The 25,827-nt window shown below is 39.4% G+C and overlaps 1 protein-coding gene across 1 annotated transcript in view; it reads right to left on the reverse strand.

Moving 5' to 3' along the window:
* Positions 1-25,827, reverse strand: part of PLEK (pleckstrin) — a 60,073-nt gene that overhangs the window by 23,783 nt on the left and 10,463 nt on the right. Inside the window, exons 3-4 of the mRNA XM_060187174.1 lie at positions 25,630-25,720; positions 11,003-11,200 (exon numbers count right to left, since the gene is read on the reverse strand). Of these exons, the coding sequence (XP_060043157.1) occupies positions 11,003-11,044 (42 nt within the window). The 5' untranslated portion in view covers positions 11,045-11,200; positions 25,630-25,720. The remainder of the gene's footprint in view (positions 1-11,002; positions 11,201-25,629; positions 25,721-25,827) is intronic.

The raw sequence follows: 25,827 nt of genomic DNA on the forward strand, positions 1-25,827 counted from the left end.
ATATAAAAATAAAAATCAAGAGATTAAATACAACTACCAGATGATTTCATTTATATGTGGAATCTAGGGAACTGATATATATGAACTTTAAAAAAAAACTGTCTCTAAGACTTTTTGAGAACTACGGTGGTAATCGTTGAGAGGGTAGAGGCACAGAACTTTCATGGTGGGTGCAGAGTGAGACTACACCCTGTATCTTACATTCTTGTAAGCCACTATTAATCACAAGGGGAAAATGACTTGAGAAAAGAAAAAAAAAAAAGAAGAAGAAAATGAAAGAAAAAAAATTACAGTGAATTCATCATAGGACTGTGATAGTTAATGCCGAAGAGTCTAACATTAATTAACACAAAAAGAAAAAGAATCTTAAAAGATAAGGGATTTGATTAAAAAACTAAGCTTCTGTACATTAAAAACCAACAAATGAAAGTGCATGAATACTTGTATTTGTATTGAATATTTTGTATTGTCTTAGTATCCTTAAAATAACTGTAAAGTTCCTAATAATCAACAAGAAATATACAAATACAACCCCCACCTTTTTTTTTTTACTGAGAATGCAATATAAACAGTTCTCAAAAGAAAAAATACCTAGGTCCAATAAATATTAAAAATGAATTGCTTCAACCACATTCAAAGAATTATAAAGTAAAATTAATTAATATATGATCATTTTCTTCAATCATTTCTTAAGGATAAATAACATACAGGTAAAGATTGGGGAAATAGGGCTTGTAAAAAACAAGGAAGCTCTGTGAGTCAGCAGTATGATGTGGGCTGTTAAACTAAAGGCATTGTAGACTATGTAAATGGAAGCATGTAAGTTAAAGTGAGAAAAGTCAAATTCAAAGGGAGCATAAACAGCAGGTGACCATGGGCTCTGGAACTGGATGACCAAGGATCAAACCCAGCTGTGACTTTCTATTGAATGTGTTTTTTAAACTCATTTTCTACAACTGGCAGGTGGAATTTATGCTACTGTATAATTCTTATAACTAAGGGACTATTAAGCAAAATAATTCATGCTCACTTTGGCAACACATATACTAAAATTGGCTGCTCAAAGGAGAAGGAGAGGGCTAGGAAGACAGCCATATGGTTATGCAAAAAAACTCCCATGCCTGAGGTTCCAATGGTATCTTTTTCAATCCCCAACACCACCATAAACCAGGGCTGAACAGTGCTTGGATAAATAAATGAATAAATAACTAAAATTAGAGAACGAATCAGATGAGGGCAAGTAGGTGGCTCACCAGTAGAGTACACACATTACTATGCACAAGGACCTGGGTTCAAGCCCCAAGCCACCATATGGGAGCCCCAACAGGTAAGGAAGTTTCACAAGTGGCACAGTAGTGTCTCCCCTTCTCTCTCTGTCTCTGTCTCTCTCTCTCTCCTTCTCTCTCTCTCTCTCTCTCTCTCTCTCTCTCTCACACACACACACATACACACACCCTTTATCAAAAAATTAAAAAAAATTATGGGTGGGGGCTAATGATTAAAAAAAAAAATTTAATAGCCTCCAGAAATAATGAAGTCATGCAGGCATCAAATCCCAGTGTTAACCCTGATGGCAAAAGAGAAGGAAATGATGGTCTGCGGCCATACCACCCTGAACATGCCTGATCTCGTCTGATCTCGGAAATGATGACATTCCTCTTGAAGAATTTCTAAAGGAAATGACTAGGTTTCCCCACACACATACCCCAGTCCACCCCCCAAAATAAAGGTTGAGCAGAGCAAAAGAGGTTCTATTGTCCAAGGTATAAAACATTGCAGTGGACGATGTCAAGCTCCAATAGGTAGAAAAAAAGTTTACTGCATAACTCAAAAGAAGAAGCGAGTTCCCTGACAAAAGAAATATGCAAACATTCTTAGTAACAGGTTAATAAAATAAAATCATACTTCAGTGGAGGTGTTTCAAATAAATTCTTAGTTAAATGCTAATCTTCCTTTCAAACTTTAATTTCTACATATCTATTGCAAAAAAGTCTGTTGTCCCTAATAACTACTGGACCTCACCTGAAAACTAAAAATAGATAATTCCTAAAAGTAGATGTAACATAGTCAACTAAAAATGATGACTATGTTAGGTTTCTGTGAGCTTATTTTCAGTAAGTTCTTTTTACTTCTTTATTGGAGGATTAATGTTTTATAGTCAACAGAAAATACAATAGTTTGTACATGCATAATATTTCTCAGTTTTCCACACAACAATACAACCCCCACTAGGTCCTCTGCCATTAGTAAGTTTCTTTCTTTGAGAGAGGTTCATTCAATAGATGATAAAGCAGCCTATGCTTCAAATACTGGCCTGGATATTAGAATACAAAAATACACAGTATGTGGTCCAGGAGGTGGCACAGTGGATAAGGCATTGGACTCTCAAGCATGTGGTTCTGAGTTCAATCCCCAGTAGCATATGTACCAGAGTGATGTCTGGTTCTTTCCTTCTCTCCTCCTATCTTTCTTATTAATAAATAAATTAAATTTTAAAAAAATACACAATAAACAGTTTCTGCTCTCCTATGGTTGGCTATCTAATGGGAGAAAGTAGCCTTGACTAGTATCCCCAGTTCAGTGTTTATTAACAAGCCAAAACAAGCCATTCTGGGTAAGAGTGGCTACGTGGAAACCAACCACGACTCACTGCTGAGAGTTGGAGCAATTTTGGTGTTCAGAAGCTCCCCTAGACACCTCCCCCAGAGTAAAGACACCCCGTTCAACTTCTCCTTTTTCTCAAACTTCCCTTTTCATATGCTGACCTGTAGTTAGAAGTCAAAGAAAAATTTCCTTATGATCAAAAGCTACATGGTCAATTAAAGAACTGATACTATGAATTACTATCCTCTAGTCTCTCACACTCCTGTGGCATGCTATTTAAGTTAATGCTACGTTAAATTGTTTATTTCTGCTTCATCATAAACTTGATCAAGTAGTTTTCTAGCCTAGTCCATGAAATCACCTGAACAACACCCCCACACAAACAGCATTTTGATTCCTTTTAAAATACTTATTTTAGGGACTGGACTGGAGCAAGGATCTAGGTTTGAGCCACCCCCACCCCCACCCCCTTCCCCACTGCAGGGGGGGGGGTCGCTTTACAAGCGGTGAAGCAGGTCTGCAGGTGTCTTTCTCTCTCCCTCTCTGTCTTCTCCTCCCCTCTAAATTTCTCTCTGTCCTATCCAGCAACAGCAAAAACAATAACACCAACAACAATAACAACAACAATGAAAAAAAGACCGCCAGGAGCAGTGGATTTGCACTGCAGGAACCAGGCCCCAGTGACAACCCTGGAGGCAAAGAAAAACAAATCATTTCATTATTTTTATTGGATAGAGATAGAAAGAATTCAAGAGGGAAGGGGGAGATAAAGAGACAGAGAAAGAATGACAGAGAAAGAGAGGGCAGTTAAGTGCACACATTATAGTGTGCAAGGTCTTGGGTTCAAACCCCTGGTCCCCACCTGCAAGGGGAAAGCTTCAAGAGTGATGAAGCAGAGCACCAGGTCTCTCAGTCTTTCCCTCTCTATCTCCCTCCCCTCCTGATCTTGTTCTGTCTCCATCCAATAATAAACAAAAATATTTAAAACTAGAAAAAAATAAAATAAGCCTTGGAAATCTTTAAACTTTGGCATCTAATGGAAGGTACCTCTCCATCTCTGATATCAGAAGATAAGTGCTTGAATATTGTAAGATTTGCACTCAAATGGGTATGCCTCCACCTGACTCCTAGTGTTCAAATCTATTTAAATTATTTGAGGGCAAGAAACTAATATACTCAGATATATATCTCCCAGATTGGGCAATTTCTCAATAAAAACTATTCTTTGAGCAATAAAGAAATGTCACTGCTGTCATGGTCTGGGAGGTGGCATAGTGGATAAACATTGGACTCTCAAACGTGAGGTCCTAAGTTCAATCCCCAGCAGCACATGTACCAGAGTGATGTCTGGTTCTTTCTCTATTTTTCTCATAAATGAATTTTAAAAATCTTTAAAACATAAAATAAAAAAGAAATGTCACTGCCAAATGGGGGCTGTATTGTTATGTGGAAAACTGAGCAATATTATGCATGTACAAATTATTGTGTTTACTGGTGACTGTAAAACATTAATCCCCCATTAAAGGAAACAAATGTTAATAAAAAAAAAAAAAGGAAGAGGAGGAGAAATGTCACTGCTGATTTCTGGAATCTTTGGAACTTGAATTCAAATTTCCATTTTGCTTCTTCCAATCTGTGGTTTTAGCCAAAGTATTTCATTTCCCCCAAACAAACATTAGTTCATTCATTTCTAGAATGAAGGTAGCCATGTCCTTCACTGTCATGACTAAATGAGACAATAAGCTTAAAGGGCTTGGCAGTGGCTATTTATAGTAGGTATTCAAAAGTATCAACCATATAGGTACACTAGATTATACTGTTTTGTAGGCAAACTGTTAAATAACTCTGGCATAAACTCTAGAATAATACCCCTGTCCCCACCTGCAAGGAGAAAACCTCACAAGTGGTGAGAAAGGCTGCAGGTGACTCTGTCTCGCTTCCTCTCTATCTCCTCCTTCCCCCTTCAATTTCTCTCTGTCTCTATCCAGTAAATAAAGATCATTTAAAAAAAAGTTTTAAATAAAAGTAAAAAAATAATAATAATAAACCACTTATCCTAATAGCAGTTACTTTAGAAAAAAAAATAGTTATAATATGAGCCCATGAGAACCACAAGTAATGTGGTTATGTAATATTCCTAACTGCTGAATTTTAGTCCAGTCCTCTCCCTTAGCTATATGGTGTTAGCAAGGCTCTTTTTCTTTTTGTACCCTGATCCCTCACCTATAAACTTAGTCGTACTCATCTGGTAGGGTCATTATAAGTACTAAATGCTTTAAATGGTCCCTTCTGTGGGATATGCACCACATGCATTTGCTATTATGATGTTGAATCAATAGGTGCAGGTCACCGGAGACTATATCATGGCATTGGTCTGTATGAAAGAATTTTAGGGCTAAGACTTCTGATTCTTTCTTTCTCTTTCACCCTAAGAGCTTTCCTTTCTGTGACCACTCTCTGCAGCCCCACTTGTCTTTTTTTGTATTAACCTACCCCAATTCCTGGGCCTTCTGCCAGCCACAAAAACCACCCGTATTCTTCAGCTACTCTTTGTAGTCAGTTGTGCTGTGTGAACACTCTAGATTAGTTGTCAAACTGTCAATAACAGTTAGCTCCATAAACCTCTAGAAATTAAGTCAGTTTGGTATGTGATAGGGGAGTGTAGGTTATTGACTCAAGATTCTAATATTTTTTTAAGTTATCTCCATAAAAATACTCAACTGCTGATATGCAGATCAGTCATATGTTTGCAAGAATCACCAAAATACTTCCACCAATTGCAAAACAACACCGTACTTAGAGATAAAAGGAATTGAAGTTATTTTTTTAATATTTATTTATTCCCTTTTGTTGTCCTTGTTTTTTATTGTTGTAGCTGTTGTTGATGTCATTGTTGGACAGGACAGAGAGAAATGGAGAGAGGGGAAGACAGAGAGGGGGAGAGAAAGATAGACACCTGCAGACCTGCTTCACTGCCTGTGAAGCGACTCCCCTGCATGTGGGGGGCTGGGGGCTCAAACTGGGATCCTTATGCTGGTCCTTGTGCTTTGAGCCACGTGAGCTTAACCCGCTGTGCTACTGCCCAACTCCCCAGGAATTGAAGTTATTAAGCCCAGTCTTGACACTACAATTTCTCCAGACCCTGCTGTGGCTGTGGTAAGTCCATCTGGCATCACTTTTGTTGGCTTGAATAGGTCTGCTATTCATAATACTTCATGAGACCAATGAGAAGTTAGGTTTTGATGTTAAGCAGACCAGGGCTTAAATATCCCAGATGATCCTCCTACCAGCTGTTCAGTTTTAGCAAATCACTTCTCTCTGAGCCTAGGTTTTCTAAATCTGTAAGATAGAGGTAAATATACTATTTCATAATGTGGTTATTACTACATTCTGCTGGCTTTATGGTAAATCTAAGTGTCCCCCCTTTTTTAATAAAAAATAACAAGACTCAAACAAGGAAATCTGGGTCTTATGTAGAATAAGTATGTTGCAAAATGACAGAATTATATATTTTCTTTCCTTTTACCCATAATCATGACTTAAGGATATTGGGCAAAAGGCAAAGGGAGAAAGTTGAATTGTGAATAAGAGCAGTTATTGTGCTCAAGAAAAAAATTCAAAAGCTGGAAGCATCATATAGTTGTCGCTGACCCTAAGATTTCTGACTTGAAAAAGCCCTTGCATGAACATTTTCTCTTCCTTTCCTTTCCTTTCCTTTCCTTTCCTTTCCTTTCCTTTCCTTTCCTTTCCTTTCCTTTCCTTTCCTTTCCTTCCCTTCCCTTCCCTTCCCTTCCCTTCCCTTCCCTTCCCTTCCCTTCCCTTCCTTTTCTTTTCTTTTCTTTTCTTCTTTTCTTTTCTTTTCTTTATTGCCACCAGGGTTATTACTGGGGCTCAGTGCTAGAACTGTGAAAGCACTGCTCCCAGTGGAGTGCGGGCTTATACCTGGATCCTTGTGCATGGTAAAGTGTGCATTCAGTGGGTGCACCACCACCCAGCCCCCTGCACCAGCTTTTCTAACTTGTGTGTATGTCCACCCAAAACATCATATCTTCAACAGAATTATTCCATAAAGTAAAACAAAATGTAAAAGATTTTTTTTTATCACCCTGGCATCTCAAACATATTCTAGAAAAAAGTAAATGAAGGTAAGATTAAGGTATTACTGCATTTTGTGTTGTAACATCAATAATCACAATTAAGGCATCTAACAGTCTGTCAAAGAATGATTTCCATGATCCTTTCTTCATTATTAACTTGACAACCCAGGAGGAAGATGTACATATCCCTTTCAGCATTCTTGACCTATGGAAGTGTGTTTTAATACTGATACTAGTAATCATTGTCATCTGCGTGGTATCTGCTCTATGCTAGGTTCTTGACAAACAGGGTTTAAACCACATAAAGAAGGTACCTGAAAGAGGCTGAATGTCTAAAGTATTTTAGCAACCTACTGGGAAATTCTGACTTCAGGAGCAGTTCTGCAGCTAATGCAGAACCATACATTTTTTTTAAATAACAAATTAAAAAATATTAGTATATTACCAATGGGAGTGTGAAAAAAGATAAGATCACAAAGGGCAAAAATTATGAATACAAAAATCTGAATATGAAAATTCACTACTTATTTTTTCTAGATTAACGTTCTCAGTTGACTTTTATGGGCCACAATTTGAGAGAAAAACTCACTGATTTTAAAAACTACTTACTAATTTAAGTCAATATGCTTGACAAACCTAACTTAAGCCCATGTTCTACTGGGGCAGTTATTAGAGAGTCAGCCTTCTACTTTTTTTTTAAGTTAAGAGGTTTCAAATGTGAGTAAATAAAATTAATAGCAATGAAAACTGGTGCATCCCCTTTGGAAGACTGTACATAAAGTCCTTAAACAAATAAAAATGGAACTGCTTTGTGACCCAGCTGTACTGCATAAAGGCATTTACCCAAAGGACAAGCAAACACTAAGTCAAAGGGACACATGCACCCCTGTGTTCATAGCTGCATTCTTCACATTCACCCAAGAGTAGAAGCAGCTTAAGTGCCCATCAACAGATGACTGAATAAAGAAGTTTGGAATATATATGTCAGGGAATATTACTCTGAAATAAAAAATGATCATATTATGTCCTTGAGATGGAACTGAAGGTGATTATGCTTAGCAAAATAAGTAAAGAGATGAAAGATACTAGATGGTTTCACTCATTTGTGGTATCTAGAGAACTCATAAAAATGAACTTTCAAAAAAAAACAAAAGCAGACAAGTTGTCTCTAAGATTTTGTAAGAACTATGAAGGTTATTTTTGGGAGAGTTGGAACACAGAACTTTGTTGGTGGATGTGATGTGGAACTATACAACGAATTCTTGCAAACTTGTAAACCACTATTAATCACAAAGAAAGATTACTTGGACAAACAATAAAATAAACAATTTTCATGGAAGTTACTTTGAACTGTTAAAAAAAAAAAAAAAGGCTTCCGAAAATGTTTCCATTCATCTACTCTCCTCAAGATACTAACTAAGCCAAGTAGTCAGGAAAAAAAGCATCAGTACTAATTATTACTCATAGAGAATAATAGTGCCAATATCAAAGACTCACTCTCTCTCTCTCTCTCTCTCTCTCTCTCTCTCTCTCCACACACATAAATGCCCAATTTTCAGGTATCAGTTTCCCCTTCTGACAGTGTAGGGAATGAGACTAAAGGACCTAAGATTCCATTCTGCTCTAAATAAAAATAGAACTGAGGGGGGCCAGGCTAGGTGGTAGAACACTGACTTAAGCACACACAGTGTGAAGTGCAAGAACTGGCTCAAGGATCCCAGTTGAAGCTCCCAGCTCCCCACCTGCAGTGGGTGGGTGTGTGTGGGGGGGTCACTTAGAAAGCAGTGAAGCAGGTCTGCAGGTGTATATCTTTCTCTCCCTCTCTCTGTCTTCCCCTCCTCTCTCAATTTCTCTCTGTCCTATCCAATAACAATAACAGCAACAACAGTGGAAAAAAGATAGCCACCAGGAGAAATGGATTTGTAGTGCATCATGCACAGAGGTGAGAGAGAGAGAGAGAGAGAAAAAAAATAATATAGAACTGAGTGGCATGGTGTGCTGCTGGACTGTCAGAAATGTTGTGATATATTTTTTCTATAGTTTTCTATGCAAAAATGTTTCCTTTTCTGACAGTCCAATATTTAGCCCCTGAAAAAGGAGGACATTTTAGGCTAAAATGTAGCAAATAAATAGCTTAAAACAAAGCTCCATTAAGTACTCGGTTAATTAAAAAGCTGGACATCAGTCTAGATATGATATGCTGATCTTACTTAGGTCAATGTGAACATATTTGCTTACACTGGGCTTGCCCACAGGATGCCAACAAGCCCTGTGTGAACTTACTGCAGAGTTTCACAATGACAAGAAACACACCCAGCTTTAGAAGAAAAACCAAGAGTGCTAATAAAATTCAATTTCCTGATATCCATACCAGTGAGACTAAGCATTTCTATTATTCTTATTGCCTCCATTTTCTAACCTTTAAAACAGTGTATCTTGCCTTGTATCTTAATGGCATATTATACAAACTCATTTATAATTGTGAATGAAGCAATGTCAGCTTAATTTTTAAAAAACTAAGTTTCCTTAGAACCCAAGAAGTAAACTATGTAGCAAGAGACTGGTATACTTTAATGATGACTCTTTAGTTACTATCAGACCATCCCATCAGCTGGGGCCCTAGTCGGGGAGTCCTGAGATTCCCACACAAACACGATGAGCCTAGACCTCAAATAGATCCCTCTCTCCATTATCACTGGTCATCTCCATCAGGAATAACATAATGGACCCCAATGGAGGCCCCCATAGGACCTTGCCCTCAACATGGATCAACAGTGGTGGAGAATGTTCCATCCTCTGAAGGGTGGTTGGATAACATACTCTATCTACCACCTGAAGAAGATGGGTCCTGAAATTGGTGCAACCTGAAATGTTCCTACTGATGACCACAGAATGTAAGTTCGGACCTACAGGGATGTAGACATTACATTGGCTCCTATGCTGAGTATGGGCCCCAGACCAGATCAAATCCATGGGGTTTACAATCAACAATATTTATATACTTTTCCCATATTTTGGAGCAACTCTCTTCCCTGATCCAGCTTTCTAGCCCTTTTTCCAGCCATGACATTATCTCACCAGACAATAACCTGGGTCCACCTGCATATCAGATGTGAGGTTGAGGCAAAAACTAATAAAGTTATGAGCCCTTTGAAAATAGACCTACTAAAATAGACCTACTAGTAGGTCTAAAACCTACTAGCTATTTCCAAAACAGAAACCCCAAATCTTCATCTGCAATATTCCAGCCTTTAGATTCCTGATTAATCAACAATTTGTATGGCTTTATATGTTAACTCTTTTTCAGCCACCAGGTTCCAGATGCTACCATGATGCCAACCAGACTTCCCTGGACAGATGACCCCACCAATATGTCCTGGAACTCTGCTTCCTCTGAGTCCTGCCCCACTAGGGAAAGAGAGAGACAGGTTGGGAGTATGAATCAACCTGCCAACACCCATATTCATCAGGGAAGTAATTACAGAAGCCAGACCTTCCACCTTCTACACCCCATAATAACCCTGGGTCCATACTCCCAGAGGGATACTGAATAGGAAAGCTATCAGGAGAGGGGATGGGATACGGAGCTCTGGTGGCGGGAATTGTACCCCTCTTATCCTATGGTCTTGTCAGTGTTTCTATTTTATAAATAAATGTATTTTTTAAATAATAATAATAATAAGCTATGTGAACAAGACAAGACAGCATCATGGTTATACAAAAAGTTTCTCATGTCTGAGGCTACAAAGTCCCAAGTTTAACCCCCCAAAACCTCATAAACCAGAGTTGAGCAGAGATGTGGTTTAAGAAAACAAAAAAGAAATAAGGTCCAATTAATTCTATTAGCTCATCTTTAATTGTTTTTTAATTCCTCTCTCCAAAAATAAAAGAGAAGGTGGTATTTAAATAACAAATAAATAGGCTGAGTGATCACCATAGCAGAGGAATTTGAGTCTTCCAATATACATCTCTGCTTCTTGAAAAGAATTATTCTTTAAAGCATGAGAAATTTTGCTTAGGTTCCTACTTTCCAGAATCTGAAGTTTGGGATTCTCAGACCCATGAGAGCAAGTTGTACTAATGTCCGACCTGGAGTCATGCATTTTAGAAAATCAGAATGCAACAGAGCATGTACAGACTTCTCACCCCACATTCTATATATGCTACAATGCTCTCCTATTTAAACCCAATAAGTTTGCCATTAAAATTTGTTTAATGTATGAAATGACTATTGCAAAGCTAGATTTCAACCCCCTAACCCTGTCTCCAGTGACACCTTCATAGGTGGCATTTTTGCTTACCCGCTTGACAAGGTAGCCCTCCCGGATCCGCTTTGGTTCCATGTCAGGCAGAGAGACAGTTGAGTCAACTCTCAAACAAGACCTCAGAAGCTCAGCCTCTTCTGAAAACTGAAGCAGTTGTGGGCTGTTTCTCTATAGCAAGATCTCTTTTACAATTTCCCGTCTGCTGATGAACTCATGATCACATCCTCTTCCTTTCTGTAGGGTGGAAGGTCAGAATAAGGAACTGCAGAATAAAGCACACCGTTCTTTGCTAATTCTGGAGACAGTAAAATTAGAGTTGATCTTTAAACTGAGAACTATGGTGGTTCTCTTTGGGAGGTGGGAGGGTGGGGATGCAGAACATTGGTGGTAGGTGTGGTGTGGAACTACACTCTGTAATCGTACACTCTTGTGACGTACTATTAATAAATACAAATTTTAAAGTAATAAAATAAAATAAATTACAGCTGAGTTGACCACAGAATTCTTTTTGGAACAATGTTTATTAGCATTCTTGTTATGGGTTGAGATGTGTACCCCTCCCCCCCCAGAAGTCCTAACTTCCATGTCTTAGGATGTTACTTTATTTGGAATTAAAGTTATTACAAATGTGACTGGCAAGATGGGCTCATACAGGAGTAGGTGGCCCTTTACTCCAATATGACTAATGCCAGTCTAAGGAAAAGAGAGACTTCCAGAGAAGACAGTCATGTGGCTTCAGAAACTTACACTGGATTGCTACATCAACAATCCAAGAAAAAACAAGGATGATCAGCAAATATCAGAAGCTAGAAGAGGCGCACAAGGTCATAGTGATCAATTGCCAACACCTTAACCTCAGACAGCTAGCCCCCAGAGCTGTGAATAAACTTCTGTTATTTTAAGCCACCAGTTTGTAGTATTTTATTACAGAAGCCTTGAAAAACATACAATTCTGAAAAACTGATATTCTATGGAACAAATTTGGAGAAGTTTAATCTGACCATGTTGAAAATGGACAGGTTGTTAAGTCACTCTGGGCCTAAATTTTCTCATATGTAAACTGAGAAGAATAGTCTTTTGAATGGAGTCTTTCTAAATATCAAATAAGTTAATACTTGAAAATGTTTCGAAAAGTGTCTGCAACATAGTGTCAGTTAATGTTAGTGATTCCTCATTGTCAAGAAGTTTCCATTATCCTTGATCCTCTCTAATGATAAATTGCACAAAGGTTACAGAACTCATTATAGATTTTTTACTGGTTGCCTTTATTTGTTAGACCCTTAGCTCCTTTGTAGTCATCATAAATCAATTCTGGCCAGTATAGAAATTTACTGGAAAATTTTGGAATAGCTCACAGACTTGAGGGAAATACAAGGACTCCAGTCTTTCAAGATTAAAACCCAGGGTAATCATGGGATTCCAGGAACATGAATTATGGAGAATCTCTTTAAAATACCAAGATGAAAAAATTCCAATGGTTTCAGGGTCCACAACTGTTTTCATGGTACAAGCATATAGTTAGCTTAGTGCTTAGCTCTCAGGTATCTGTATGGAAGCAAGTGAACTGACCAGCACCAATGGGGCTGGTACCTTCAAATAAAATCAAGATACAATTAAAAGTTTAAGAATGAAATGTCCAAGGGGGCTGGGCAGTGGCACACTGGTTAAGTGCAAATAGTATTAAGTGCAAGGACCCACGCAAGGATCCAGATTTGAGCCCTGGCTCACCACCTATAGGGAGGACAATTCCCAAACCATGAAGCAGGTCTGCAAGTGTCTATCTTTCTCTGCCACTCTCTATATTCCCTCCCCTCTCTGTTTCTCTCTGTCCTATCCAAAAAAAAAATGGCCACCAGTAGTAGTGGATTCACAGTGCCAGTACTGAGCCCCAGCAATAACCCTGGAGACGAAAGAAGAAGGAAAAGGAGGAGAAAAAGAATGAATGAATGAATGAATGAATGAATGAAATTCATTCATGTAACACTAACAAATGTCCATAGAAGGTATTGCAGGCCTTAAAAAATTCATGTTAAGTGAAATAAGTCATAAACAGAAGGATGAATATGGGATGATCTCACTCTTTGGCAGAAGTTGAAAAACAAGATCAGAAAACACAAGTAGAACCTCAACTGGAATTGGTGTATTGCACAAAAGTAAAAGATTCTGGGGTGGGTGGGGTAGAGAATACAGGTTCAAAAAGGATGACAGAGGACCTAGTGCGGGTTGTATTGCTATGTGGAAAACTGAGAAATGTTATGCATGTACAAACTATTGTATTTACTGTAGAATGTAAAACATTAATTCCCCAATAAAGAAATTAAAAAAAAAAAAAGGTATGGCAGGAAGAAATTCTGTTTTCAGTTTTTTCTTAAGAACCTACTGATTCACTTTCTTCCCCACCTTTTTTTTTTTACTTTGTATCTAACCACAGCTATGCCACTCTATCTTTTCACTTTTTTAATTAATTTTTTATTTATTCATTCCCTTTTGTTGTCCTTGTTTTATTATTGTTGTAGTTATTATTGAAGTTGTTGTTGTTGGATAGGATAGCAAGAAATGGAGAGAAGAGCCACTATATTCCATCGCTGGGGAGCCAGAGACGACCCCAATTGCCCCTGCGGCTACAGACAGACTATGACCCACATAGTCAATGACTGCCACCTCTCCAGATTCAAAGGAGGTCTCGAAACTTTACATCAGGCTCAACCTGACGCTGTTGACTGGCTACGGAAGAAGGGCAAACGCTAGAAGAAGAAGAGAGAAGAGAGGAAGAGAAAGACACCTGCAGATCTGCTTTACTGCCTGTGAAGCGACTCCCCTGCAGGTGGGGCCCCAGGGCTGGAACCGGAATCCTTATGCTGGTCCTTGTGCTTTGCGCCATGTGCGCTTAACCCGCTGCGCTACAGCCCGACTCCCATCTTTTCACTTTTTTATGGTACTGCAAATAGCATTAAATTATCTGAATATATACATACCATCGGTTTCTCATTGTGCTAAAATTTGTTCTAAAATATTAGAATATTCTGAAGACATGAGCAGAAGAATCAACATTTAATGATGCCTAAGCAAGTAAAAACAAAAGGGTAATTTGCTATGACTGTATTTAAATAAGTAGCTTGCTATGTCTCTGCTTGTATAAGCAATAGAAACAACTCATAGCTTTCTTAAGTATAGGTTTGTGATTAAATATGTGTCCTCTTATTTAACCAAGTAAAATTATAATTTGTTAGGATTTCTCCTTTTGTTTCTAATTAAGGCCAGTGGTCTTAACCTTTACACACAGAGAGAAATGCCATTTTGTTTGTTTTTGTGGTTTTGATATCTACAATGTAAAAGCACACCTTACACTCTGAATAATTCATTTTAAGATCATGCTTATTATGTCCCGGGTCTCCACCACTTCCAAAAACTCCCCTAATTTGCTTATCAGCTGATCATTGCTAAGTGTGGGTTAGATGTAGTCATTGCTCTTCCTCCAGCTGTTATCAGTCATTATGCCTTCTTAGCAACACCTAGTGGTCAGTAGGGGGAACTGTCTGAGTCAGTGACATTTCTACTTAAGACTTCCCTTTTTCTCTACAAGAGTTTGCGCAAGTACTCTTCCGCTTTATCAGATCTCATTTTTAAAGCAAATAATTATAACTTGTTCCAATATCTCTATGTTATAAGTATTCATATTTACCTTTAAAAATTTATTTTGAAAAAAATTCTTTCGGGGACCGGTGGTGGCGCACCTGGTTAAGTGCACACATTAGTGTTCAAGGACCCGGTTCAAGGCACTGGTCCCCACCTACAGAGGGAAAGCTTCACAAGTGGTGAAACAGGACTGCAGGGGTCTCTCATCTCTTTCCATCTCTATTTCCCCCCCTCAATTTCTCTCTCTACCCAATAATAAGTGAAAATTTAAAAAATAAACCAAAAATAAATATAAAAACTTCATTCTCAGGCTAGATCAACTTGCCAATGCCCATGTCCAGCAGAGAAGCAATTACAGAAGTCAGACGTTCTTCCTTCTGCACAAAAAGAGCTTTGGTCCATATTCCCAGAGGGTGAGAAATGTTAAGATGACTAGAGGGCTCTCAAATCCAGATCCATCAGGACCCAGAAAGAAAAGAGGGAAACAGTAATAATTGTAGTAGTAATAGGTGTATCTGTAACATAAAAAAGGAAGAGAAAAGAAGGCAGGACCATAGAAAAAGTGGGAAAATATACATGATGATAGATAGTTATAGAAACTATATCAACCCATATCTGTGACCTTGTGAGAGTCACTGCAGTTTCCAATGGAGGGAATAGGGACACAGAGCTCTGATAGTGGGAACAGTGTGTAATTATACCCTTGTTATTTTGTAGTTTTTTAAATCAATAACAAAAATAAATTTTAAAATATCACACTATAAGAAAGCACTTCTTTCTGTATTCTATTCAACTGTCCCATATTTTAATAATACTTTGGAAATAGTACAGTTTAACAGTAGAAGAAAAATTCAATACTTTAGGATAAATAAAAAAGATGCATGCTGCCACACAATAGTGGGGAAAAAACTACACATTATTTATAATATAATTTTCAAGTTTATATAACTACATGGAGTTCCTGCTTTTCCTAGTATCTGAATTATTTTGCAACTCTGCAAATTATGGATAATTGATAGCAATGCAAATGATTCTTGTCTGTAGACATGCAAATAAATTTTGTCAGATGGCTATTCAATAGACTCTATACCACTGCCCACTCCTCAAGGGAAAAGTCAAGGTTTTGTGTTGTTGTCCATTTGTAAGTTTATTTTACTCAATATACATTTTTCCTTTACTACTCCTTTGAACCAGTTGTGACATTGGCTGTCTTCCTAGTCCATTCATCATAAATAAATTTTTTATTCCATTTTCCTTTTGTTATTTATGAGTCATGATTTTATTTTTTAATTTTATTTTTTAAATTATTTATTTACTTTTAAATTATTTTTTTAAATAGAACTCAAGGAAGACCTTACATTTGGCTGAAAAATATCAGGATGCTGCTTGTGCTAAGCCTAAATGAAGGAAAACTTTTCAAATCTTGTGATGAGTCAGGTATTTTATCCTGCTAACAAGTTTACCTTCCACAGTTTCATGGACACTTACATACTTTGTCTCAGAGAGTATAATCTTTTTTAAAAATTTTTATTTATAAAAAGGAAACATTGACAAAACCTTAGGATAAGAGGGGTACAACTTCACACAATTCCCACCACCAGAACTCCATATCCCTTCCCCTCCCCTGATAGCTTTCCTATTCTTTATCCCTCTGGGAGTATGGACCCAAGATCATTGTGGGGTGCAGAAGGTGGAAGGTCTGGCTTCTGTAATTGCTTCCCCACGGAACATGGGCATTGACAGGTCGATCCATACTCCCAGCCTGTCTTCAGAGAGTATAATCTTTAACATGACTATGAGGAAATCTGCCTTTCATTCTAGAAAGGGATACTATCAATATCATTTGAGGATTTTGTTCACTCTTCAAATACTCCTGAAATGATAGTGCTTCTGCTTACTGGCTGTAGAGAAACACAAGAGGTCCATGGAGCAAAAAGAAGGCCTTGAAGAATCTATTCATTTATCACACCTGCTTGTCAGCTATCAGGCTAAGACAAAAAGTGCTAAAATTGTGGGCCCCTTGTAAAATACCTAAAGTAGACTTCCTAGCTTCTTCCCATAAGATCTTTAATTTCATCTACTCTATTCTAACCATTAGGTTCCTGATTGTTAAACAATTTGTCCTACTTTATATCTTACCACTTTTCAGCCACCAAGTTGCAGCATTACCATAACACCAATCTGATTTCTCCAGGCAGACAACCTCACCAATGTGTCCTGGAACCTCACCTCCCAGAGCCCTGCCCCACTAGGGAAAAACAGAACAGGCTTGTTGGATAGTATGCCAGCTCCCCGTGGCTTTTGCTTAACCATATGCCTATATAGGGATAGATTTAATCCCATTCAAAGCTTTGGTCTATTTACATAAATCACTTTTACATTTACATAAAGCACTCCAGGGCATTGGTGGTTCAGTGATAGGATTCTCACCTGCTCTGCCCCCTCCTTGTCACACTCTGATTTTCACCAGTCACTTTTCTCTCCACCCTCTCTATGTCACATCCTGTTTCCACCCTACTTGGCAAGTATATATAAAGACAACATTGTGAGTTTTAGGGTACTTGAGTTTAGCTTAGCTGGTCTTAGATTGTGCTGCGTCCTGCATGAATAAAGAGATACTGCCTACAGCTCAACCATGAGTCCCTGGTCGTCTGTTACCCACCCGTGAAGCCAGCCCGGCGAAAACAACATAACCCGCTGAAAACAACACAGGCTGAGGGTATAGATTTGCCTGCCAATGCCTATGTCCAGTGGATAAGCAATTACAGAAGCCAGAACTTCCAACTTCTGCATCCCATAAAGATCTTTGGTCCATGCTCCCAGGAGGATAAAGAATAGGGAAACTTCCAGTAGAAGGGATGGGATACAGAACTCTGGTGGTGGGAATTATATGGAATTATAGCCCTCTTATCCTACAATCTTGTTAATCATTATTAAAAACTAATAAAATTTTTTTAAAAAACATGACAGCAAAATAAACAAAAAAGTATCCATTTAATCCCACTAGTGAATACTCAGATGACCACCAGCTCAAAATGCTAAGTTAAATATATATATATTGAGCAACTCCCTCCCAACAGACACAAAAAGAATACACAAGGGGCAGGTGGTGACACATCTGATTGAGCACACATGCTAATCAATGCACAAGAACCCAGGTTTGAGCCCCCCCACCCTGGGTCTTACCAGCAAGGGGAAAGATTTGCGAGTGGTGAAGCATTGTTGCAGGTATCTATGTCTTTCTCCCTAGCACCCCCTACCCTCTTGATTTCTGTCTCTCTCTACCTAATTAATACATTAAAATAATTTTAAAATTAAAAAAAAACAAAAAAGAATATGCATGTGCCATTTATTTCATATAAAACATTTCCACACATATAGTTCCTTGCCATATAGATGAGAAGGCCTCAATACCTTGGGGTTTTTTGGGGTTTTTTTTTTTTGGTTTTTGGTTTTTGGTGTTTTTTTGTTTGTTTGTTTGTTTTTTGCCTCCAGGGTTATCACACTATGAATCCATCACTCCTGGAGGCCATCTTTTTCCCATTGTTGTTGCTGTTGCTGCTGCTGTTGCTGTTGGATAGAACAGAGAGAAATTGAGAGAGGAGGGAAAAACAGAGAGGGGAAGAAAAAGATAGACACATGCAGACCTGTTTCAAAGCTTGTGAAGTGACCCCCCCCTGCAGGTGGGAGGCCAGGGGCTCGAACCGGGAATCCTTCCATGGGTCCTAATACCTTGTTATTATATTAATGAAATATGTAGCCCCTCTTCCAAATTGTATATGTTAAAATTACAGTTATATCTATCTAGAACTTTTATGCAATAGATCCAGGGTCCAATTAACAGACAGATGGCATTCTTGGGTGTCAAAGTGCCCTCATTTTGGGAATAACTTTAACAAACACTGAAGGTTCCAGAAAAGTAAGCATAGCTATTTAGGGGTGCTGGCTCATCAGCACTGCTACTGAGAGTAGTACTTCCACATGGCTCCACACTGAAAGGAAGTACTGGCATCACAGACACCAGCATCCTTGGCATCAGACAGCTGCATTCTGGATACAGCAGGGCTCACCAGGCATTGTCTTCTGTGGTGGCCACTTAGTCTACAGAAGAAACTAATAAGAAGAGCCAGTGGGGAAACCCGATGTAATTAATAGGGCCAGGCCCATCTGCCACATGAGTCATCTTTAGAATCTCCACAATACGCAGAGGACCAGAGTTCATGTCACTGAAAATATGTACAGAACTCAAGAAATGTCATGTGCAACTGTTGTTAAACTAGATTGACCCCAGACTTGGGGGCCCGGTGACACTCTAGTTCTATATCTGCATCACAGACACTGGATACCAAGGATATCTTCAACCTTCAGCTTGTCCAGACTAGTCCTTTCCTAAATCAGGCTCCTTAAGATACAGCTGCTTGGAGTTCCAGGTGTCATCCTTCCTTCTGACATTTCCTGCCCACACTAGATGAGCTAAGTGGCATTAAGTGTAGCTGAGGTCACTGAAGAAATTTTTAAATAAGCTATTTTAAAAGTTACTGACATCATCAGCTCAGAGCTCTGATTTCTAGGTCAGCATACCATTTTCTCTGCAGCGGCAGCAAAGAACTGGACAGACAGTGGTAGAGGGTGGGGCGGGAGGCACCTTAGGGGACTGCCAGCAGCTAAGTAAGATCCCATTAGCAGCAGGTTTCCTATAAAAAGTGGAGAAAACCCAGCATAAGGATCCTGGTTTGAGCCCCTGCCTCCCCACCTGCAGGGGGGTCACTTCACAGGTGGTGAAGCAGGTCTGCAGGTGTCTTTCTCTCCTCCGTCTATCTTCCCATTCTCTCTCGATTTCTCTCTGTCCTGTCCAACAATAATGACAGCAATAAATAACAACAACAACAGTAAACAACAAGGGCAACAAAAGGGGGGAAAATGGCCTCCACAGGCTGGGAGTATGGATTGACCTGCCAATGCCCATGTTCAGTGGGGAAGCAATTACAGAAGCCAGACCTTCCACCTTCTGTACCCCACAATGACCTTGAGTCCATACTCCCAGAGGGTTAAAGAATAGGGAAGCTATCAGGGGAGAGGATGGGATATGGAGTTCTGGTGGTGGAAATTGTGTGGAGTTGTACCCCTCTTATCCTATGGCTTTGTCAGTGTTCCCTTTTTATAAATAAAATAAAATAAATAAATAATAAAAATAAATAAAATAAATGGCCTCCAGGAGCAGCAGGCACTGAGCCCCAGAAATAACCCTGGGGGCAAACAAAAAATGGAGAAAACCATCCCAACTTAAATTTAAGCCAAATGAAATATCAGATCATGATAAATTCTGAAAATATGTTCACACTTGAAAGTTTAGAAAAGTATATTTGTATCTCATTCTGATTCAAATAGACTTCCAATTTCTTTAAAAGACACCTTAATCTCATTAATGAAAAAAAACTTAATTTCGGTTTATTTAAACATTTACCAACTAACTCTGGGAACAAAAACTGAACTGGATAACATCTAAACTCCTTTCCAACAACCAGATTGTGTAATTATCTCAAATGGATAATATTTGTTTTTAGTAGTTTAATCCTTTTCAAGTCTCTTATTAAAACTAATGACAAAAGAGAAATGATTCAATTCTTCACAGGAAGGACAGATGTCAAAACATTGAAAGCTTGTGTTATTCTTCCAAATGTTGCTAACCATACTCAAAATGGCATGCTTCTTAAAACTTTAATTAACATGAATCCATAATAATAATAACTTGCAATTGTTGACTGACTACTATGTTACCATTGTGCCAGATCCTTGACCTATTTCTAATCTCATCTAATCCTCCAATTTCATATGGAAGCTATTATTATTATCCCTGTCTTACAAATGAGACAGCAAGCACAAAAAAGTAAAGTACCTTGTCCAAGGAAGCTCAGTTTATGAAAGCAATGAACTAGGGTTTGACCCAGGCCACTCTCACCCCTGGGCCTGCAAACTCGACAAAATACAGTCCCCTCTAGGCTGACTAGAAACCAAGAGAAATCTCTCATTAAATTCACACCAACCTTGGGGGGAAAAAAAAATTCATCACTTCCACAGGAGAAACAAAGCTTCTTTGCCTTGCCATTCTTTCTTTTAAAAATAATAATGACTACGGGGGTTGCAGGAGGAATAACTACTAGAGTGTGCATGTTATAGTACACAAGGAACCAAATTCAAGCCTCTGCCCCCCACTTGTGGGGGTAGGGGGAGCTTCGTGAGCAGTGAAGCAGTACTGTAGATGTCTTTATCTTTTTCACCTCTTTCAATTTCTCTCTGTCTCTATCTGAAGTAAATAAATAAGTATAGATTTTACAGAAGTCAATGAAAGCCGGAGATAACTTACCTGTAGATTCTGTACCTTTCCATGAAGGGTCTTGGGAAGTCCATATGGGAGTAGCGTGCACAGGACTGGATGAGCTCAATAAATGATGCTCCAGTGCTGAGGGATCTGTGTTTCTTCCTTTTTTTTTTTTTTTTTTTGCCTCCAGAGTTATTGCTGGGGCTCAGTGCCTGCCTCCATGGGTGGCCAACACTATATCTTTTCTTCTCCAAAACAGAAGATTCCGGGTGCATCTGGGTGACAAGTCTAGCAGATGGAGACTTGTCTCAAGTAGCCTCCCCCAGGGCTCTGTTCTGGCTCCTACACTATTTAATATTTACATTAATGACCTCCCAGAAACTTCTTCAAGGAAGTTCATCTACGCCGATGACATCTGCTGTGCAACTCAGGCATCCAAGTTTGACATCCTTGAGGAAATACTCACGAAAGACATGCCTCTGATATCTGATTACTGTAAAAAATGGCGACTAATCCCTAGCACTGCAAAAAATGGTATCATCTGTTTTCCATCTACACCATGCCTCGGCCTTGCGCGAGCTTAATGTGCAACTTGACGATACAAGAATCCAGCATGAAGCCCAGCCAGTCTATCTTGGCGTTACTCTCCATCACACTCTGTCATTTCACGAACATCTCATAAAATCTGTAGCAAAGGTGGAAGCGAGGAATAACATCATTGCAAGACTGGCCAGCTCCTCATGGGGTGCGAGCACTTCCACACTACGATCATCATCTCTGGCATTATGCTATTCCACTGCAGAATACTGTGCCCCAGTATGGTTCCGTAGTCCCCATGTCCACTTGGTTGATTCCAAATTATATTCCTCCATGAGGATAATTTCTGGAACCATCCGTTCCACCCCGGTTCCATGGCTGCCAGTTCTTAGCAACATCGCCCCGCCAGATATTCGTCGGGATGCGGCATCATCTAAGTTCATTTCCCACGTCTACGCTCGACCGGACCTGCCAATATACGTGGATATCTTCACCCACCCTGTCCAACGCTTGACGTCTCATCATCCAATCTGGTCCCCTACGCCTACACTGAACTTCTCTGTTCCAGACTCTTGGAAACAGAGTTGGCAGTCAGCTGAGGTAAAGAACAAACACCTCATCACAGACCCCTGCAAGTGTCAACCCGGCTTTGACCTAGCACGTTATGATTGGGCCCTCCTCAATCGCTATCGAACAGGCCATGGCCAGTGCACCACTGTGTTCCACCGCTGGGGAGCCAGAGAGGAACCCGGCTCCAGACAGACTATGACCCACATAGTCAACGACTGCCACCTCTCCAGATTCAAAGGAGGTCTCGAAACTTTACATCAGGTTCAACCTGACGCTGTTGACTGGCTATGGAAGAAGGGCAAATGCTAGAAGAAGAAGTGCCTACGAATCCACTGCTCCTGGTGGTCTTTTTTTTTTCATTTTGTTGCCCTTGTTGTTATTGTTATTGCTGTTGTTGTTGGATAGGACAGAGAGAAATCCAGAGAGGAGGAGAAGACAGAGAAGGGGAGAGAAAGATAGACACCTGCTTCACCACCCCTGAAGTGACACCCCTGCAGGTAGGGAGCTGGGACCTCCAACTGGGATCTTTACCCTGGTCCTTGCACTTAGCATCATGTGTGCTTAACCCACTGAGCTCCCAGCTGCCCCCCCCCTTTTCATCCCTCTTATCTGTCTCTCCTCTCTTCTTTCTTTCTCCCTCTCTCTAAAAATAAATAAATAATTGGGTGAGTCTCACTGATCAGGAGTAACATGTTTATTAATACTGTTTATTTCCCCATGAAGCATTTTTTAAAAGTCATATGAATGGACAATCGTTTCAGTAAATATAATCTTGAATTTTGTATAGCAGTATTTTTAAATCTCTCAGAAAATATGATATAAGGAAGTGAATCGTCAACTTGAAAAGACATTTCTTCTGCTAGACATTGAAACACAAGGAATTGCTTAAACAAAACATTCTCATCACTTGCCTCAACTCAGAAGTAAATCTTAAAATATAAATATACATCACACACATGAAATCTCATATTAATTGTCTTTAAACAGATTTCCAGATAAATCCTTTCTCATCACAGTGTTTAGGGTAAAAATTGAAGTTAGTCTATGGCAATGGCCTAAAAGTTCAGAGCCCTAGTCAACATCAGCAAAGGGAGGGAGGAGCTGTAGATATCTCTACTTCTCTCTGTCTCACTGTCTCTATGTCTCTCCCTGTGTCTCATTCTTTATCAAAAACAAAGAAAAATGAAAAACAAAACTAGTATAGTCATGGGACCTTTGGAATATGCCTAAAATAGACTTACTAGCTATCTGTAAAATGGAGACCCCCCAAATCTTTATCTGCAATATTCCAGCCTTTAGGTTCATAATTAGTCAACAATTTGTATGGCTTTATATGTTAACTCTTCTTTCAGCCATCAAGTTCCAGATGCTACAGGATGCCAGTCAGACTTTCCTGGACAGATGACCCCACCAATATGTCCTGGAGCCCCACTTCCCCAGAGCCCCACACCACTAAGGAAAGAGAGAGACAGGCTGGGAGAGTATGGATCCACCTGTCAACACCCATGTCCAGCAGGGAAGCAATTATAGAAGCCAGACCTTCCACCTTCTGTACCCCACAATGACCTTGGTCCATATCCTAGAGGGATAAAGAATAGGAAAGCTATCAGGGGAGGGGATGGGATACAGAGTTCTGGTGGTGGGAATTGTGTGGAGTTGTAGCCCCTTTTATCATATGTTTTTTGTCAATATTTCCTTTATAATAAAAGAAGAAGAAGAAGAAGAAGAAGAAGAAGAAGAAGAAGAAGAAGAAGAAGAAGAAGAAGAAGAAGAAGAAGAAGAAGAAGAGGGGTCTGGTGGTAGCGCAGCGGGCTAAGTGCACTTGGCACAAAGCACAAGGATCTGTGTAAGGATCCTGGTTGGAGCCCCCCAGCTCCCCACCTACAGGGGAGTCTCTTCACAGGCAGTGAAGCAGGTCTGCAGGTGTTTATCTTTCTCTCCCCCTCTCTGTCTTCCCCTCCTCTCTCCATTTCTCTCTGTCCTATCCAACAACAAAGGCATCAACAAATTATACCAAAGTGAAGTAAAATAAATATACCTCTGCAGGTGGGGAGCCAAGGACTCCAACCCAGATCCTTGTGCTGGTCCTTGCTCTTCGCATCATGTGCGCTTAACCAGGTGCACTACCATCCAGCCCCCAATAACATATATTAATACCGTAAGTAAAGCAGCTTGTGGAGATGATCCTGAGCTTACTCCCTCATAGCACCACTCCCTGTACAAACATTGTCTATAAAAAAAATAGACTATAATATACCATGAGTTGGTTTTCTGTCTTGGTCTATACTTGTTCATCTTATCTACTTGGAAAGCAGCAAACCAACACTCAAGTAACTGGAGTCAAATGAAGAAACAATTCACAAATTACATCAGTGCATTCTCTGTTTCAGGATGAATCACACATATTTTTAATCTTGTTTTTGGAAATTCTATTTACATACCCTGCATGAATTTGCTGGAATGCTGATGAGACCAAATAAGCTTTCCATGATCTTTTTTTTTCTCCTGACCTGCTTCTGTGTCTAAAATATTCTTCATGCTAGACTCATTTCCATTGTGTCTCACTGGTTGGCTTGCCAGTATGAACCAGCAACTACTTCTAAAAGTGGGGAAATGTAAAATCCCCCCCCAAAAAAATAGACTGCATTCCTGTATCTAGAATAAGATTAGAAATTCAATAAATAATACTTATTTTTTAAATTTTTTTGTTTATTTATTTATGTTGTTTTTTGTTGTTGTTGCCCTTGTTGTTTTTCATTGTTGTTGTTGTTGCTGTCATCATTGTTAGATAGGACAGAGAGAAATGGAGAGAGGAGGCAAAGACAGAGGGGGAGAGAAAGATAGACACCTGCAGACCTGCTTTACTGCCTGTGGAGAGACTCCCTTGCAGGTGGGGAGCCGGGGGGGGGGGGGGGGGGGGGGGGCTCAAACCAGAATCCTTATGCCAGTCCTTGCACTTTGCACCATGTGCATTTAACCCGCTGTGCTACCACCCGACTTCCAATAACTTTGGTGCAATGTTGATCTTCCTTCTATCTCTCTGTCTCTCTGTCTCTCTATCTGAACAAGTAAAGAGGCCTGGAGTGGTGAAACTATATGTGCAAGGCTCGGTTTCAAACAAACACATACACAAACTATTCCCACCCTTGTTTGGGTTCCAGGAATATTCTGACTTATTACTTTCTGACAGTTCTTTCTTTTCTGGTCTCATAGAATTTCCCCCTCCATGTGCACAGATTAGTAAGCAGCCAAGACTCAGTGCTGGGTGGAGGTACATCGAGTAGAGTGCACACATTACCATGCATGAGGACTAGTTCAAAACCTAGGTCCTCACCTGTAGAGGGGAAGCTTCCAAAGCAGAACAGTGTTGCGGGTTTCTTTTTGTTTCTCTCTCCTTCTTTATCTTTCTTTCTGTCTCATCTTCTATCCAAATAAATAAATAAATAAAATTTAAACAATAACTCTTAGTCTCTTTCCAGTCTCCCCTCACTGGTTTTCTGCTGTAAATTCTAGCCAGCCACCCTTACTTCTGATCTCTGTTCTTCAACTTAGTACGTCAACTAGGCTCTGTTTCTGGCATGCTTACTGGCCCAGAAATTACCTTGGAAGTGAGTTGGAATTATCCTAGGGCTTCTCTCATGTATTTCTCTCCTTTCAAGCTTCACAGTTCTACAGTGCTTCCTGCCCACTATCTGAAAAAAAATAGTAATTACACTTATTTTGCTCAGTCTTCTTGTCATTCATTACATAAGAGAAATATTTTTTAAATATTTTTATTTATTATTGGATAGAGAGAAAT

The sequence above is a fragment of the Erinaceus europaeus genome, chromosome 3, assembly GCF_950295315.1.
Source record: "Erinaceus europaeus chromosome 3, mEriEur2.1, whole genome shotgun sequence".
Classification (NCBI taxonomy): Eukaryota; Metazoa; Chordata; class Mammalia; order Eulipotyphla; family Erinaceidae; genus Erinaceus; species Erinaceus europaeus.